The sequence below is a fragment of the Phyllopteryx taeniolatus genome, chromosome 2, assembly GCF_024500385.1.
Source record: "Phyllopteryx taeniolatus isolate TA_2022b chromosome 2, UOR_Ptae_1.2, whole genome shotgun sequence".
Lineage (NCBI taxonomy): Eukaryota > Metazoa > Chordata > Actinopteri > Syngnathiformes > Syngnathidae > Phyllopteryx > Phyllopteryx taeniolatus.
This window is the reverse complement of record NC_084503.1, coordinates 31106204-31125501: the sequence shown is the minus strand read 5'-3', so window position 1 is coordinate 31125501 and position 19298 is coordinate 31106204. Positions and strand designations below refer to the sequence as shown.

The 19298-nt window shown below is 41.9% G+C and overlaps 1 protein-coding gene across 3 annotated transcripts in view; it reads right to left on the bottom strand.

Moving 5' to 3' along the window:
* The window catches only part of atosa (atos homolog A), a 59914-nt gene extending 45411 nt beyond the window's left edge, over nt 1-14503 (bottom strand). For 2 of the 3 annotated variants that reach the window (XM_061765699.1, XM_061765701.1), the window contains exon 1: nt 13753-14502. In XM_061765699.1, coding sequence (XP_061621683.1) covers nt 13753-13783 — 31 coding nt within the window. In that variant the 5' untranslated portion in view covers nt 13784-14502. Of the gene's footprint in view, nt 1-13752 lie in introns of all 3 variants that reach the window. The other variant, XM_061765702.1, reaches the window with a different exon arrangement.
* Nucleotides 14504-19298: the final 4795 nt, after the last annotated feature.

Here is a 19298-nt window from a genome sequence, read left to right as displayed (position 1 = left end):
CCTTTCTAAAATAAAAGTAAGACAAAAATGTAAAACGTTCTTTCTTAGAAGCTGGAAAACATAATCAATACAAATGTTCTTCGTGAAGAAATCAATTCTTTGTTTTCATTTAATATGCAGTTGTTAAATAAAGTATGCACAAGAAGACTACAATGCACCCTTTGATCATAAATGCATATTAGTGTTAACCTTGTACTAACCAACATAAAAAGGTCCATTTTTTGTTTTTCCAGCTCAAAAACTTAGCAATCAATAAAATAAATGACCATGCCAAAGAGAGACCTAAATAAACAAAAACCTTATGAGACATTTGACCAACCACTCCACACCTTGAAAATAAACCACCAAGTCCAGATGGCTCTTTCTGTTGTATAGCGATGACATCACTATAAACGGGTGGCAAACTGGCAGCAGAAAGATGACCCATGCTGCTACTTTCGGCTTAACCAGTCTGCCGCTTAGACTCTGCAGCTTGTTAACATTGAACCTCAGTAGTGTGTCAAGCACTTAGCATGTGCACATCATCACTAAACATGTGTAACATAAAATGTTCCAATATTACGTAAGTGCATTACCGCACTGGGAAGACTGGAAGGCCCAATCCCTTGCAGCGACGACACTTTGCTAGGCTATTTAAGATTTGACTCGTCACAACAGCATCAAGGATAAATACTGGCTGAGGATTGACCCTCATTAGCCTCTTACACACTGCCCATAAAAGCATTTTTCTGCCGTTGACATACTATCAGAGCTTTAACAGAAACAAGAAGCAGCTTATGTGAGAGAATATAAAACTCCACATTCATGGCCAATTCAATGAAATTAATACAAAAATGGCTGCAACACGTTACAAAAAAGCTGGGAGAGGTGGCAAAAAAGATTGAGAAAGTTGAGGAATGCTCATCAAACACCTGTTTGGAACATCCCACAGGTGAACAGGCTAATTGGGAACAGGTGGGTGCAATGATTGAGTATAAAAGGAGCTTCCCTGAATTGCTCAATTCACAAGCAAAGATGGGGCGAGGTACACCTCTTTGTGAACAAGTGCATGAGAAAATAGTCAATCAGTTTAAAGACAATGATCCTCAATGTACAATTGCAAGGAATTTAGGGATTTCATCATCTACGGTCCATATCGTCATCAAAAGGTTCATAGAATCTGGAGAAATCACTGCATGGAAGCGGCAAGGCTGAAAACCAACATTGAATGCCCGTGACCTTCGATCCGTCATGCGGCACTGCATCAAAAACCGACATCAATGTGTAAAGGATATCACCATATGGGCTCAGGAACACTTCAGAAAACCAATGTCAGTAAATACAGTTTGGCGCTAAATCCGTACGTGCAACTTGAAACTACTATGCAAAGCAAAAGCCATTTATCAACAACACCCAGAAACACCGCCGGCTTCTCTGGGCCCGAGCTAATCTAAGATGGACTGATGCAAAGTGGATAAGTGTTCTGTGGTCCGACAAGGCCACATTGTGGACATTGTGTCAGACATCGTGTCCTCTGGGCCAAAGAGGAAAATAACCTTCCGGACTGTTATGGATGCAAAGTTCAAAAGCCAGCATCTGTGATGGTATGGGGCTGTGTTCGTGCCAATGGCATGGGTAATTTAGACATCTGTGAAGGCACCATTAATGCTGAAAGGTACGTACAGGTTTTGGAGAAACATATGCTGCCATCCAAGCAACATCTTTTTCATGGACGCCCCTGCTTATTTCAACAAGACAATGCCAAACCACATTCTGCACGCGTAGTAAAAGAGTGCAGGGTACTAGATTGGCCTGCCTGCAGTCCAGATCTGTCTCCGATTGAAAATGTGTGGCGGATTACGAAGCGTAAAATACGACAACGGAGACCCCGGACTGTTGAACAGCTGAAGCTGTACATCAAGCAAGAATGGGAAAGAATTCCACCTACAAAGCTTCAACAATTAGTGTCCTCAGTTCCCAAACGTTAATTGAATGTTGTTAAAAGAAAAGGTGATGTAACACAGTGGTAAACATGACCCTGTCCCAGCTTTTTTGGAAGGTGTTGCAGCCATAAAATTCTAAGTTAATGTTTATTTGCTAAAAACAATAACGTTTATCAGTTTGAACATTAAATATCTTGTCTTTGTAGTGTATTCGATTAAACATATCCACTTCATCCAGCTCTTCCGGGGGGATCCGAAGCGTTCCCAGGGCAGCCGAAAGACATAGTGTCTCCAGGGTGTCCTGGGTCGTCCCCGGGGTCTCCTCCCGGCGAAACGTGCCCGGAACACCTCATCAGGGAGGCGTCCGGGAGGTATCCGAATCAGATGCCCCAGCCACATCTGGCTCCTCTCGATGTGGAGGAGCAACAGCTCCACTCTGAGATCCTTCCTGATGACTGAGCTTCTCACCCTATCTCTAAGGAAGAGCCCGGACACCCTACGGAGGAAACTCATTTCGGCCGCTTGTATCTGGGATCTTGTTCTTTCGGTCACGACCCACAGCTCGGCTTGAAATATTTCACTTTTGTGTATGGTGAACTAATATAACATACAAGTTTCACTTTTTGAAACAAATTATTGTAATAAATGGACTTTCCCTCGATATTCAAATTTTTGGGCACATGCCTGTGTGTGTGTGTGTGTGTGTGTGTGTGTGTGTGTATATATGAACGTATCAGAATAGAACAGACTCGTGGGAGGTCATTGATGGAGAACACAACAGGACCGAAAGATGAACCGTCCAGTACTCCAATATTGGTAATCTTAAAACTCTGACAGGCTGCCCTGAACGAAAACACATTGACTTCTTTGATGAAGAAAATAATTGAATAATAATAGTTGGTAGAGACCACCCATCCATCCATTTTCAACACCACTTGTCCTGGTTAGGGTCGCGGGGCACTGGAGCCTACCCCAGCTGACTTGGGGCGAAAGGCGGACTGCACCCTGAACTGGTCGCCAGGCACATATAGACATGGACAACCATCCGCACTCACATTCACACCGTCACTGAGTGGGAACTGAACCCACGCTGCCCGCACCAAAGTCAGGCGAGTGTACCACTACAGGTACAGAGACCAATAGCATGTAATTTATCTAAAAGGAGATAATGATCAACCATGTCAAATGCTTTAGCAAAATTAATAGATATTGCACCTGTAGGCATCTTATGAGATGCAGATAATAATAATAATAATAATAATAATAATAATAATAATAATGTGAAATGGCCCAGCCAGAGCCCTGACTTAAACCCAATTGAGCATCTCTGGAGAGACCTGAAAATGGCTGTCCAGCAATGTTCACCAACCAACCTGACAAACTGGGGAGGATCTGCAAGGAGGAATGGCAGAGGATCCCCAAATCCAGGTGTGGAAAACTTGTTGCATCATTCCCAAAAAGACTTTCTGTCAATATGGGGTGCTGTGTGTACATGAATGAGGGTAAAAAATGAACTTAACTGATTTTAGGAAATGCAATATAACAAAGAGTGACAAATTTAAGGGGGTCTGAATACTTTCTGTACCCACTGTACATGTAAAACAACAACAACAAAAGCTTTACTAGTACTTTGACTAAAGGGTGTTTGAAACTTAATAGCTGAGTGGTGCATGCAGTCTGGGGTTTTCTTTATGGGACCTGTAAAAAGTGGTTGGTTGAGCCAGACATTTCAACGGTGCAATTGGTTATTTGGAGCACACTGTTCAACGTGCTCTCCCACACTGACCTGACTCATTGCTCAACCCGCAGCAAAACAAGGGGGTCAGATGACTCTGGTTAGCACGGCATAAGTGCTCATCTTTTGCCCTCAATAACATAACCGTGGCTTGCAACATGCAACAGAGGCATGCTGCATAATCTCAGCACAAATTGAGATTGTTTCAACATTATGCTTTTTTTTTTTTTTTTTTTTTTTTTCCCCCCCATAATACCAACTCTGATCCTATGATCAGAGGTTTGCTGTCTGCTTTCCTTTGAATAGATCTGATTTACTGCCCAAAAAAGATTGATGTACACTGAGCAGACACCAGACTTAGGACAGCTGCACAATTTATTCAGTTTTAATATCAGCTGAATAGGAAATGTATCATTTAAACACCTCTCGGTGGATGCAGCACAATTCCAACATTATATTACAGTCGATATTAAAACACCACCACACTAAAGTTACATACTTCTTTTCCCGATTGGATTTGAAGCAGTACGGTGTGTCCTCTGGCGGCATACAGCAGGCAATCATATTGCAGCAGCGCATGTCCTCCAGCCAATCATATTGGAGCGCTGCGTGCCCTTCCTAGTATATGAGTGGGATTGCTACTAACATGTTGAGCCACCACCGACCTATTGTCGGGCCAGTGCAAATTTCTAAGTCACATAAAATTTTCAACCACCTAGAATGGCCTAAATGTGCATTGTCTGTTTCAGACCAAACAACTTTTATCACAGAAACAACCTGGCCAAGACAGGATGTTGTGATAATGCAAGGAAAACCCAGGAATGGCATGCGCTTGACTGGATAAGGGCCATGGATTGGGGTTAGCCTCAAGTCGATAGCCGAAGCTAACAAAGCTAAAGCCGCAAGCCTTAATTGATTCATACCGGTGGCAGTGGGACCACAAAATGGCAGCGAGGAAGAAGGGCAACAACAAAAAGTGAAGATTCATCACCAGATTATTTTGTCTAATAACGCGCAGACAACAACTGTGTGCTAACGAGAACTTTATTTATCATACAAGTCAGACAAAATGCACCAAAATACCATGACACTTTACGGCACTGTACTGTTACTGTCGTAACACATGTTGTAATGCGGCATATGGCCGGCGTGTGTAAATTATAGCTATTGTTATATAACGTGGTTATTTATCTCTGTTGTGTAAATAACCACAAATTTTCCACATGAAAACGGTAAATGCCGCAAAAAGGTTTGGGGACTGCTGCCATTACAACATTTTTTTTTATATTATACATTGTTGGAATGTCAGTGCAAAGTAAATATTTTAATAATTTTGTATTGATTTATTCGTTTAAGCAATATAAATTTGTGCAATTGCAATGCCTTGTTTTTAGTGAGATTAGTACATAGTCGCGATGGGCAATACCTTCGATATAATCGTGAACATGAATTTAACGATGTGCAATTTTACATTATCGATGATTATCGGGTGCATGGATGGCATAGGAGGAAGAGAGAAAGGAGGAAGCGCATTTAAGTCCTCATTTGCCGAATCAGCGGAGATGATTCAGTCATGTGACTCAGTGGCAAGCAAACTAGTGGGCCGACTTCGAGCAACCTTCTCATGAGTTAAGCAGCTTACAAGTGGGTGAATAGTCGCTATGGACCAAGAGCTTAATTCCAAGTCAATATGTTTGGTCCATTGTCTTTTCTATAGTGGCATTCCCAAAAAAAATCCAAAGAAAAGGCATAATACTCCTTTAAACGGAAGACTCACTGAACTGTTTACTTGTTTTCTTGCATAGTTCAAACTCTTAAGTTTTGTTGACTTTTGAAGGGTACTTTAAAATTTTTTTGGTTGAACTTAAAATTAACAGACAGTTAGTAGAACTATTTTTTTAAATAAGCAATGTTGCAGTGTTAATATATTCTCTATTGCAGGGGTGCTTAATGCGTCGATCGCGATTGACGGTAGTATTGGTAGATAGCATGACATCGCGTGACATAAAAAAAAAAGACATCAGCCTATCATCCATCCCATTGCTTGATTGCTATACATGTATAATCGATGATATCAGATAACAACGGTGCCAAGTGTGTCAAAACTAACAAGATAGTCAGTGAGTTACCTCCAATTTTTATCTCTCTGTGTTTTCTCTTAAACTTAAGAAAGGGTATAAAAATGAGTGGGGGAGCTGGACCAAGTAAGAAGACAAAAACTTACCACTTTCATACGGAATGGGACGAGGAGTATTTTTTCACGATGACATTTTCGAAATGCGTATGCCTCATCTGCCAGTCTGCCATCGCATTACCAAAGAACGGAAATGTGGAGCGGCATTATAGGACTCTGCATGGAAAATACGACACTGACTATGCATCCCTGGCTGATTCACTTCAGTGCAAGTCATCGGAGTAAACTCAGGTAATGACAAAAAAATTTACATTGTTAATTATGTTGTGTTGTGCAAGATTGGCTTATGCGGTGATGCAAGATATATCAACATAGATAGGTGCTGAGCTGTGTCGGCGGCCCAGAATTTTAGCTCACTGGTAGCGCTCTGCGCTCTCAAACCGCCGACATGGTCGTGGCCCCCACCACCCAAAAAAAGGTAGATCGCGGGAGGTTGGCTGCTTGAAAAGTAGATCTTGGGGCAAAAAAGTTTGGGCACCCCTGCTCTATAGCAACAGATGGCACACTTCTGGACAAGTCGAGACAAGTCCCCCTCCAACCTAAAACTGCATAGGGTGCCTCAAACCAGCATACCATGGTGAAACTGCCTGCTCTATTATCCTTCATGCTCAGCTGCTACGTAAACACCTTATTTCAGCAAATGCAGTGCCTTCTTTTGAGCAATGCCGGTCAAGGGATACAGGCAAGAGAAGGCGTCTGGGCAGTGAGCGTCCCAACTGAGTTCACCAGCATTGGAACAGTACAGCATGTTCTACATGAACAGTAGCGTTCCGCTGACTGCCAATCATGGAGTAGACTTACTGCTGTGGGCCAGCATCTACTGGCACAAGCTGCCATAATTCGAACATAGCAGCCAGCGACAGGGTGACATGGTAATAGTACATGACGGGTGAAGAGCAGACTGAGGGGCACTTTTACACTAGATCAGTGTTAACTGAAAATATGGAAGTGTGTATACATGACAACAGCTCTTTGGAGCCTTCAAATGCCAACATTTGAAATTGAAAACATTGCAGCTTGTTTGCGTGACAACAGCATTTTGGAGCTGTGAAATGTCCTCATTTGAAACTGAAAACATGGCTGGTAGTTTGCATGACAACAGCATTTTGGAGGCCCTCAAGGGCCAACGTTTGCAAACAGGTGTTAAGGCAAATTTACTTGACAATAAATAGTTTTTGTAATGTTTCACGTCCAGAATGACAAAAATATTTGGGTAGAAACTTTTAGAAATGTGCTTCCATTGGTCACAGTAAATATACACGTTATCAAGTACATTATCCTGAGCAACGTGCTAGCACACATTTAGATAAACAAAAATAAAAATTCTCACTTTGAGAAACGATTAAAAACGTTTTAATTTTAGTCTACAAAATTGCGTTGTCGTATCAACCAGTGGAAAAACATAACAGTTCTTACTTGTTTTTAAATGATAAGCAGCAGTGGTTTTCATACAAATATTTATTTTAATTATGACTACAACTGCATTAGCAAGGGTTAGTGATAGACTACGGCATGTTCTGACTGACGTACAATTTCAGGTTATGACACCACACATTTTATCTAATTGCCGGATGCAGCGTCACTTTGTGAAAGCACACACAGTGTGGCAATAATCTGCCCTCGCTGGGTTCTGTGTAGAAGGTAAAGGCAGTTGAATGTCAGATCTTATGATTTGGCCCTAAAGTGGAAATTATGTAGGATCTCTGTACCATCCTGTTTCAAACGCTCCACCATCATTCCAGTCCCCAAGAAATCTACAATCTCGGGTCTAAATGACTACAGGCCTGTTGCCTTGACATCTGTGGTCATGAAGTCCTTTGAACGTCAGGTGCTGGACCACCTCAAGAGCGTCTCAGGTCCCCTGCTGGACCCCCTGCAGTTTGCCTACCGAGCGAACAGGTCTGTGGATGATGCAGTCAACATGGGACTGCAGTTCATCCTAGAACACCTCGACAGTGCAGGGACCTACGCGAGGATCCTGTTCGTGGACTTCAGCTCAGCGTTCAACACCATCATCCCTGAACTCCTTTCATCCAACCTTCTCCAGCTCAGCGTCTCACCTGCCATCTGCCAGTGGATTTACAGCTTCCTGACGGGCAGGACACAGCAGGTGAGGCTGGGGGAGGCCACCTCATCCACACGCAGCATCAGCACTGGGGCGCCCAAAGGTTGTGTCCTCTCTCCACATGAACGACTGCACCTCAACGCACCCGGCTGTCAAACTCCTGAAGTTTGCAGATGACACCACTGTCATCGGCCTCATCAAGGTTACGAGTCTGCATATCGACAGGAAGTGGAGCGGCTGGAGGTGTGGTGCGGCCGACACAACCTGGAGCTGAACTCGCTCAAGACTGGACTTCAGGAGGCATCCTTCGCCACAGCTGCCCCTCACACTGTCCAGCTGCCTTGTGTCAACTGTCAAGACCTTCAAGTTCCTGGGAATTACAGTCTCTCAGGACCTGAAGTGGGTGACCAACATCAACTCCGTCCTCAAACAGGCCCAGCAGAGGATGTACTTCCTGCGGCTTCTGAGGAAGCACGGCCTGCCACAGGAGCTGCTGAGACAGTTCTACACAGTGGTCATCGAATCAGTCCTGTGTTCTTCCAACACAGTCTGGTTTGGTGCTGCTATAAAAAAGGACAAACTCCGACTGCAACGGACAATCAAAACTGCTGAAAGGATTGTCGGTACCCCCCTACCCACCCTTGAGGACTTGCACGCTGCCAGAACTAAGACAAGAGCGTGCAAAATCCTCTCGGACCCTCCACATCCCGGTCACCAGCTCCTTCCCTCAGGTAGGCACTACTGATCAATGCAAACTAGAACTAGCAGACATTCCAACAGCTTCTTCCCTCTTGGAATCAACTTCTTAAACAGCTAACCTACAATTCCATTACAACATGCTGGCAATTTTTTGACTTGCGTTTGTTGTTACATTTCTGTGGGGCCAATTATATATTACTCGTGCACTCACTGTAGTAGTCTCGCCACGCTGCACTATTTCCATATCTGTTGTTGCCCATTACTGGCCACTCATGCCAGAGTAGCATCTGCTCCATTTGCACACTGATTGAGGAGTATCTGCAACATTTGCACAATCGGCATTGTCCCTTATTATCGCACTACTCGCTTGAAGTCTCGGCACCCTTTGCACAATGGTCATTGCACCGGACTATTGCAATATCAGTCTTTCGAACTGCTCTAAGTGCTAGAGGCCTCTGCATCTTTTTGCACAATTGTCAAAAAAAAAAAAGAAGTAAAATGTACCGGCATTACCAGATAACTAGCAACCCTTTATTGCTCAGTAACTGTTTTTTTGTCAATATCTCTATGTCTCAAAAGTGTTCTCTGTCAATTGACTGTCTGTTGTTGTACTAGAGCGGCTCCAACTACCGGAGACAAATTCCTTGTGTGTTTTTTGGACATACTTGGCAAATAAAGATGATTCTGATTGAGTCTTGAGTCGCAAGACGTTTGAGCATGTAGTGCTTCGGTAACTACTGGCCTGGCATACATATGACACTAGTTTTTCAGGTCTCAATGCCAAGGACTGTTTTGACAATGCTGTCGCCTGTACAGTGGCACATTGACTTACAAGTGTAATTTGTTCCGTGAATGAGCTCATAAGTCAATCGACTCCTATCTCAACTCTAATCTAGCAGTGGTGTATCTGACACTCTCTCGTACCTCAAAGTTTAGCTTGTAACACAGTAAAAATCATGATCAAGATATCCTTATTATCGAGCTAAAGGTAAATGTACCAATATGCTATTTGTCATCAAATGACGATTCAGTGCATTAGTAGAATGACAGCCTTACTAGTACCTTTTTTCCACTACTGTCTTCCACCACTGTATGACATTTCTGCACACTAGTAGGGCAATTTTGGCACACAAGTAGGACAACTAAACTGTGCACTAGTTGACATCTGTGATGTTAACAGGTAGAATTTTATCATGTCACTAGTAGCACTCAGATAAGGGTGCAAATTACGTATATTTTTACGATTGATTATCCTGTCAATTAATTGAGTAAAAAAATAAATAATAATTTACATTACTAAACAACAATACCAACACATAAAACAACAAATCTGCCTGTGAGGTACGTGTATAATTGTTAGGCTTTACATGATCAGGATTTTTGGGGCCCATCACCGATCAACAAGTTCTTAAAAACGATAACCGATCACAAGATGGAGCAATGTGTCCGTTTACATGACTTGTTCATTTAGTGTATATACTTGTGTACTATATACTTGAGTATCTTCAAATGTATTCTCTAGCATATTAAACACAAGTTAAAACATCAATGACCTCTAGGGGGCATTCAAGGATTGACCACTGACATAAGTTTGTCAAATCAACATTACATCAACATAACAGAAATAATGGGTAATAACTTACTGCAATTAAACTACTTTATTGCAATTAAATTACTTTAATAAATACTGTCAATGACAGGCTTACTCTAACTTTCTCACTGTCCCAGCTATGTGGATGTGTGTTGTCCAAAATTTGTGTCCGTTTGGCTTTTCCTTTGTTTTTGTTTTTTGTTGTTGTTCTTCACGCTGTGTTGCTTGAACGCGGCATGCTCCTCCTTCTGTACATTTTTCAGGTGCCTGATCAAATTTGTTGTGTTGAAGCATTTATATGACGTTCCCCACGACGTACTTCAGTAGTGCACAGACTGCAAATAACAGTAATAATGTTTGTCTGAGACACCGTAAAATAGTCCCACACCGACGTGTTTTTTCACCGACAAGATTGAAAAAAACTTTATTTACTGCGCAACAAGACACGTGACAAGGCTAAAAATAAACTAGCTTTTGGATTCATACACAACGGTGACGCGGAGTTAAATGTCTTGTGCGTAGCCAATCGATGACGTCATTGATCAGATCTGCAACTTATGACATGAAAGCCGATCAGCATAAAATGCTAATTATCGGCCGATACCGATAAGACCGATCAGATCGGCTTAAAGTCTATTAATTATACTGCAAAATCGATCAAGAAGGCAGCAGTGGTATGTGGAACCAAGGGCAACTGCGAGTACGTCATCACAGCATGTGACTAAAACAGACCAATCACAAGAGATGATCTCCACGGCGTTCTGTGCGCAGCGACAATTTGTGCCGTGTGTGCGTCAAGTGCCGCATAGGGAGCACGGGAGTATAAAGAGGGCTTTAAAAGGCGGAGCCTGACCTGGTGAGTGATGTGTGCGTCAGCGAGTAGAGTTGGTTGTGATCTGCTCAATTTAGCCCTAGCAAGCCTTAATGTTGAGTGACTCGTCGTGTATCAATGTGCTTATTACGCGTTTCTTTTGTTACTCTTTGTTCAATAGAGCAATTCTACAACCCCAATTCCAATGAAGTTGGGACATTGTGTTAAACATGAATAAAAAAAAATATACAATTATTTGCAAATCATGTTCAACCTATATTTAATTGAATACACTACAAAAAGATTTAATGTTCAAACTGATCAACTTTATTGTTTTTAGCAAATAATCATTAACTTAATAATAATTTTAGGGCTGTAACATGCTACAAAAAAGCTGGGACAGGTGGCAAAAAATAAATAAATGATCATCAAACACTTGTTTGGGCCATCCCACACTTTTCTGTGGTCCGACGAGTCCACATTTCAGATTTTTTTTGTATATTGTGGACGTCGTGTCCTCTGGGCCAAAGAAGAAAAGAACCATCCGGACTGTTATGGACGCAAATTTCAAAAGCAAGCATCTGTGATGGTATGGGGCTGTGTTAGTGCCAATGGCATGGGTAACTTGCACATCTGTGAAGGCACCATTAACGCTGAAAGTTACGTACAGATTTTGGAGAAACATATGCTGCCATCCAAGCAACATCTTTTTCATGGACGCCCCTGCTTATTTCAGCAAGACAATGCCAAACCACATTCTGCACGTGTGACAACAGCGTGGCTTCGTAGTAAAAGAGTCCGGGTACTAGACTGCCCTGTCTGCAGTCCAGACCTGTCTCTCATTGAAAATGTGTGGCGCATTATGAAGCGTAAAATACGACAACGGAGACTCCGGACTGTTGAACAGCTGAAGCTGTACATTAAGCAAGAATGGGAAAGAATTCCACCCAGAAAGCTTCAACAATTAGTGTCCTCAGTTCCCAAACATTTATTGAATGTTGTTAAAAGAAAAGGTGATGTCACACAGTGGTAAACATGACCCTGTCCCATCTTTTTTGGAACATGTTGCAGCCATAAAATTCTAAGTTAATGGTTATTTGCTAAAAACAATAAAGTTTATCAATTTGAACATTAAATATCTTGTCTTTGTCATGCATTCAATTAAATATAGGTCTAACATGATTTGCAAATCATTGTATTCTGTTTTTATTTATGTTTAACAAAACGTCCCAACTTCATTGGAATTGGGGTTGTAAGTGCACCGGCGGCTGTTCTATCCTTGTACGGACATTACAATACTTTTAACCAGTGGTGGTAGGCTATATTAAATTAGCTAATATCGATACGTTACCTTGTGCTGGTGATCGTAGACATGCTGTTTTGGTATGCCAATTCTGCTTAACAGTAGACACAATGCACTTTAGCTTCCTTTGTGAAATTATCCCAAACTGTCTTGTCTATGACGGACTCTTTCCTCCTGGCTTGCCGCCATCTCACTAACTTATTTCTACACGTAGTGGTCAGTGCATCTAAAGTGACATTAGTCAAAGTGTAAAAATGATCCCTGTGAACTTTCAAGGCGGAGAGTTTTCTTCTGGCTTTTTTGTAATTGATTTGATTAATTGGATCAGCCCGACACACAGTTGTCACCTAGTGCAGTTTTGCCTCACTAGTAACACATAGCTGTCCTACTAGTGAAGACAAAAGAGCATACTGGTACAGGCCCATGTACCGGTTGGTTGATGTCAAATAAAAGCTGAAACGGCTTTCCATAGAACAACGCTCATAACTCGGAAAACTCAGAAGTTGGTGCACTCGTGAGTCAGGCGCCACTGTATGTGAAATGCAAAAAGACAGAAAAACCCAGTTTTTATGAAGTGGTTGCAGTGTAAAGCTAACATCACTGCAGCAATGTCAATTCTGCCACCAGTCTTACAAAAAAAGTAAACACACAAAAGAGAACACGGCCGTAAAGCATCTCTCTAACGCTCAATCGGTCATGACCATCACGGCGGCACATGACAGTCGCTGCCGCCTGCTCACTGTTCACAGTTGACCCAGAATGCCATGCTGCATTATAGGAAGCTATAATTACTCAAGCGTCAATGCCCTTTATATATATATATATATATATATTTGTTTTTTTTTTTTTGCTCCGTCTCATCATGGAAGACGTCTGCTTCTGTCGAGAGAACCCTTCAAAGGCAATTACATTACATGAAAAGGTGACAGCGAAGGTGCATGCCACCACCACAACTGTGTCTTTCATAACCTCGTCAAAACACAGGGCAGGCCCATGATTGACTACAGCTAATCTCATCACGGCACTGTCACCAGTTTAAAATCAATCACTAAATGCAGCTTTCTTTTCATGATTAGGGATGCAGACGGTGTCTCCAAATGAATGCCTCAGTGGAATTAACATAATCACAAACAAGGGTGTCCCCCCACACTTGTCCCTGTTTCACCCTCATCACTGCTGCAGACGTAAACAGGTTGCAGAGCATAAGGCGGGTGCCTCATTTCCACAACAGGGCTGCACTAAAACAAGGAAAACAAACAAGCTGACATGGAGCAGGAGAAAAATGGGTGTCCTCATTTGCTTGGGACGACATATATATGGATACAGTGAGGAGAAACAGTGACATCATGTCTCTTAGAAACTACCTCAACACATATGGATACAGTGAGGTAACACAGTGACATCATGGCCATTTTAGAGTTGTTCAACCTACCTCTCTCGGGCTTCATGTTGTCCAGTGTCATCAGGCTTGATGGGTCTTCTGCCCTCAGTCCTCTTTCGATAGCAAACAGCAGCTCCTCAAGAATCTACTATAAGCTCGGCGTGAACAAGCCCCTTTGCGGCGCAACCTCGCTGGGGCTGGCTTGGCCCTATCCCGCAACAAAGCGTCGCTTTGTTAGCATGCTACTGTACTCTGCCATTTTGTTCAAAAAGACACCTGCGAGCGCCACTACTAAAAGCCGTGCCTCGCTCGGGAGGGAATGGAGGTGATGGTCGGCCAAATAGCTTTGTTGAAGCGACAGTCTCTTTTGTCAAACTGGCGAGCTTGGCTATAGTGACAGCTGCCTTTTAAATTCCACCACCTGAGCCATATTCGCGTCGTCACACAGCTAAGCACCTCAACTACGACTCGGACATGTTCACCGCGTCTTCTTGGTTGGTCGCCATCGACTTAGCTGCTGTTGACTCTTCATTTCAAAACTTTTCTCCCCCACAACAACAACAACAACAAAAAGAAATGGCAGGACTACGGCAAAGCTAAAGCTAAAGCTAGCGTTCCACACGCCACAAAAAAGCTGGCGAGCCAGTCGATTGCTAAACGGACGACGAAGGACAACCAAGTACGGATGAAAGGAATACAGTGAGCCTGCCTCGTCGTGATGCTTATTACAGGCTGACCCCCTCTTCTTCTTCCTCCTCCTCCTCAACACACACTCCTCCATGGCTTCTTCCCTCCCCACTCGGCTTGTCAAAACTAGTGATGGATCGTTGGCGAACGAGCAGGCACTAAGGAACGGATCTTTTACTTGACGATCCCTCGCCTCGAAGCGTTTCGCTCTAAATTATTGATTAATTAAATAATTTGTTGCTTGATAAATTGGAAATATAACCAATCAAAAGTATTTGCAGAGTAAACACGTAAAGAGTGGTTTCACATATTCGGTTAGTTAATTATAAGTAAGTTAATTACAAGTAATACAATTAAAAAATGAGTATGAATTATTTAGTACTAACATAACATTTTTCATCCAAAAATTTAAAAAAACAGTAAAATTAAGAATAATTTTGACGAATTATTGTATGATGACTTATGATTCAATTAATGAAATGTATACAATTAAGCATGAATTATTCTTAAAATAAACGAATTGACATAAAATACAATAATTTGAATGCAAAACTATTTGACATTTTATTTCAAACAATTGGTTTATTAATTATAATTAAAGTAATTATAGACATTTAATGAGCATAATTTGTCATTTTTAATTAAAATTTACAATTGTACATATTTTAAATTCATTACATTAACATTTCTTTTTACCTCATATGAATTACCTGGCCTATCTTATTTTATTCTTCAAAATCAAAACTGGCCCCTACAGCTCAAACGTTTGCGTACCTCTTCAAAAAAAAAATTATAACATAAAAAAATGTAATTTGTTCATTTTACAAATAGGTGTTTTATTTACAATAAATCAATTATTTGATTTTAAAAATGAATAAAAAATAAAATACATTTTTATGAACCGATTTCACAGAAAGAATAGCCAAATTAATCCAACAAATACTAAAGGACTCTTGATATTAGAAATGCTCGGTGACCTGGATTAAAGAACACAACCAACCATGAGCCATACGTTGTCCACCGTTGCTCTAAATAATCTTCTTCAAACATAATACATGCCTTCTACTTTTATTTACCGTATTTGATATGGACATTGTATTCACATATAATACAAGTCGGTACAAAGGTATGTTAAATATTGGGAATAGTTATTTCAATTACAGTTAATAATGGATGAAATTCATGTGCCCACAATCCAAAACACTTTACACACTTTAAATTGGGCAAAATTATAAAGACGTGTTTGGGGATCCGAAAGAGTCGATTCGAGCTAAACCGAACCAAATCATCCAGATGACTATAAACGATTTGAAATGCCCATCTGAAGTCAAAACATGAGCAGTCGCACAGCTCTCGTCACGTGTCCCAACAACAGCCCCGCTCGTCGTCACTTCCCTCTTTTTCCCCCACGTGAGTTTGCAACCATGGCAACCCTCAAACATTAAAAAGCGACAACTTTAAACAAGAGCAAACATGCGTGCTTTAGATGAAACGTTTTAAACCCAACGTTAGCGATGGGCACAACAAAGACAAGGGGATGGCTGGCGCCCATATCGGCCATCTGATTGGTCGATCGGGGATTTGGAAGCGCGTTCACGTGTGCACGTGTGGCGAACATTTTGTTCAGACGTGTGGCTGCTAGTATGAAGACAAAGATCGTCTACATTGAGGTGATGCGCTGCTTTGCTTCTGTTGCTGAATAACTTAAAACACCCGTTGACATTTTTTTCTGACGCTTTATAAATTTTATAATAATAATAATAATATACGCATTATTATTATTATTATTATTATTATTATTATTATTATTATGAGTACTATATACAGACATAAATGGGAATAAAAGGCAGCAAGAATAGTCAGCAGCATTGCATGTCATGAAACTATCCATCCATCCATTTTCTGACCCTGCTTCTCCTCACGAGGGTCGCGGGCGCGCTGGAGCCTATTCCAGCTATCATCGGGCAGGAGGTGGGGTACACCCTGAACTGGTTGCCAGCCAATCACAGGGCAGATACAAACAACCATTCGCACTCACATTCACACCTACGGGCAATTTAGAGTTTTCAATTAACCTACCATGCATGTTTTTGGGATGTGGGAGGAAACCGTAGTGCAAGCACGGGGAGAACATGCAAACTCCACACCCCGGTCCTCAGAACTGTGAGGCTGACGCTCTAACCGCTCACCGTGCCGCCGTCATGAAACTACATGTACGTAAATAATCGATGTATTTTAATAATAATAATAATTGACGCATTATTATTATTATTATTATGTGTTGTGTTGCTGTGTTGTAGTTTATAAAAAAGAGAACAGTGGTAATTCTTTCTTACAATGCCCTCTTTTTGTTGTTGTTCTTTGTTACATACTGTCACAATTGTCATCAAAAGTACTATCTTTTCAAAGACTTTGCATAAAATGCAAGGGGGAAAGGGACTTTCTCCTAACTGAGATGGCCCCGATAGGAAAAAGGCAATGGAGGAGTGGCATGGTGGGGGGTAGGGTGAAAGTTCACAGGAATACTGCAAACAACAGGCAGTTGATAATGGGGCCTTATCCAACAAAGTTTACACAAACAGGCTCCTATCGGTGCTTTACGAAAATGTCTCCTGACAAAGTAAGGGCCTCTTAAGATGAGACCATTAGTAAACCCCTATCCCGCCACCTTTTTCGTTTTGTAATACTTGTTGCATTAATTTAGCCGTTTTCTCTGTTTTGGTTCCATAAAATTGGTGAATTAAAATGCCTTTTTTATTTATTGTTTTTTTACATTTAAAATGTTTTCCCTTCAAATTTACATTTATTACATTTTCATTTTTGGGCAGCACGGTGGACGACTGGTCAGCACATCTCACATTTATTTCCATTTATTTATTTATTTATTTATGTATTTATATGTGCCCAGATGTGACTGGTGAGAAAAATATATACATTCAGTGGCGTGAGTGTGTGCTAAGTAAGTGATGAAGAGGCATGGGTCCTGCAGGTCGGGCCCATCAGGCCGGACAACCATCGACGAATAGGGCTGCCCCACCCAGCCCCGCAGCACCGACCCCGGGACCCCACCCCCACATTCGCGCCAACACCCACTACCTGCCTCTGAATGTGGGAGGAGGAACCTCCCACCCCTCCAAAACCAGGCAGGGACAAAAACCCCACAGCAGGCCCCACAGCCCGCAGGAAAAGGAAGAGGCAACCGCAGTAGGACGCAAGGAACGGAGAGAAGAGGAGGAAGCAGCCCCGAGGAGTGACAGGTGGGCTCCACCAACAGCCAGAGCAGGGGACCAAGGCGGGCGCCAGCTGGCATCACCCCAGGACCCACGGAACATGGGCGAGTCACCATCACACCACCAATCTGCCTCACAGCTATGAGGGCCTGGGTTCAAATCTGGCCTCGCCTGTGTGGAGTTTGCATGTTCTCCCCGTGCCTGCATGGGTTTTCTCCAGGTACTCTGGTTTCTTCCCACATTCCAAAAACATGCGTGGTAGGCTGATTGAAGACTCTACATTGCCCGGAGGTGTGAATGTGTGTGCGAATAGTTGTTTATGTGTCTTGCGATTGGCTGGCGACCAGTGCAGGGTGTACCCTGCCTCTCGCCCGAAGATAGCTGGGATAGGCTCCAGCACACCCGCGACCCTAGTGAGGATAAGCGGTAAAAGAAAATGGAATGATGGATGGATTACATTTTAATTTTTGCATGAAATTATTTTTAATTGATTTATTGTAAATAATAAAACAAAAACACTTTTACATACACAGCAATGTTAGCAAAGGCCCAATTGTCAAATGTTTTTGAAAATTACCCTGAGCGATTATCCTGACAATCGTAAATGCTAAACTTGTTTGATATTTACCATCGCAACTTCTCCTGTGTTTTGTTAACGCCACAAAAAAAGTAGGAAAAGAGTTTGGCGACAGACTAGCTTCTTGCATTATTTTTTCTTTGGATTTGCCTGCAGTCTGGATGCCCTGTGGCCCCATGCTGCCTCTCGCAGGTCAGTTTTGGTACTATGACAGACATGTGGTTTGTGGGAGGAGACACACGATTGTCTGTCAAAATACGGTTGGTTATATGTGTGGTGTGCTGTGTTAGTCGTCTCAAATACACCACACTAGCACATCCATGCCGATTTCCTTCCTCATCATGTTTGGGTGTCACATTTAAAAAATCAATACATGTACCCTGCTGAAGCAGGATTATGTTTAAAAATTAATTTGGATGATTACTAAGTAACTACCACAAGGAACACCTCGTTCATTTTGGAGGTGATCCTCAACATTTTGTCTTTTGTAGTCTTTTTCCTGAGGAGGAGGATGATGCAAAAGCTAAATTGGTCCTTTTGAACTGGTTGAATTTCATGAAGGGATTAGACACACATAATTGAGAGTGTTTCAAGACTTTTTTACTTATTTTTTTTTTTTTTTTTACATTTTCAATGAATTCTGCATGAGTCTTAATGAGAAAATTCAGACGTATTCTATTCTGGGATTGTTGCGCATTGGTGGATGTCTACAATCTACTGATTGAACTGACTTGATCACCAAAACTAAGAAGTGGCTTTGTCTTTGCAAAACTTATGCCAGTAGCGCCATCTAGCGGATTATTACAAATAATGCAATGTCCCCGTTTTGTCCGCAGCTGTGAGTCTCTCTCACGCAGACAGAAAAACACAAACACAGGCCAATGCTTAAAAAGTCACGTGTTCAGCTCAGAATAGCTCCGATTTACATCCGATAAGGTTTCTTGATTTGCGTTCCCCAAACTATGAGAGGTCCCCATGACGTGACTATTTAAACAGACTTTTGTCCTCAGATAGTGAGGACTATAACTGAACACACACGCACAAATGATCTGATTTTTGCTTTCCACATTGCAAGATGTCACCATGATCTAACTCTCTAAACA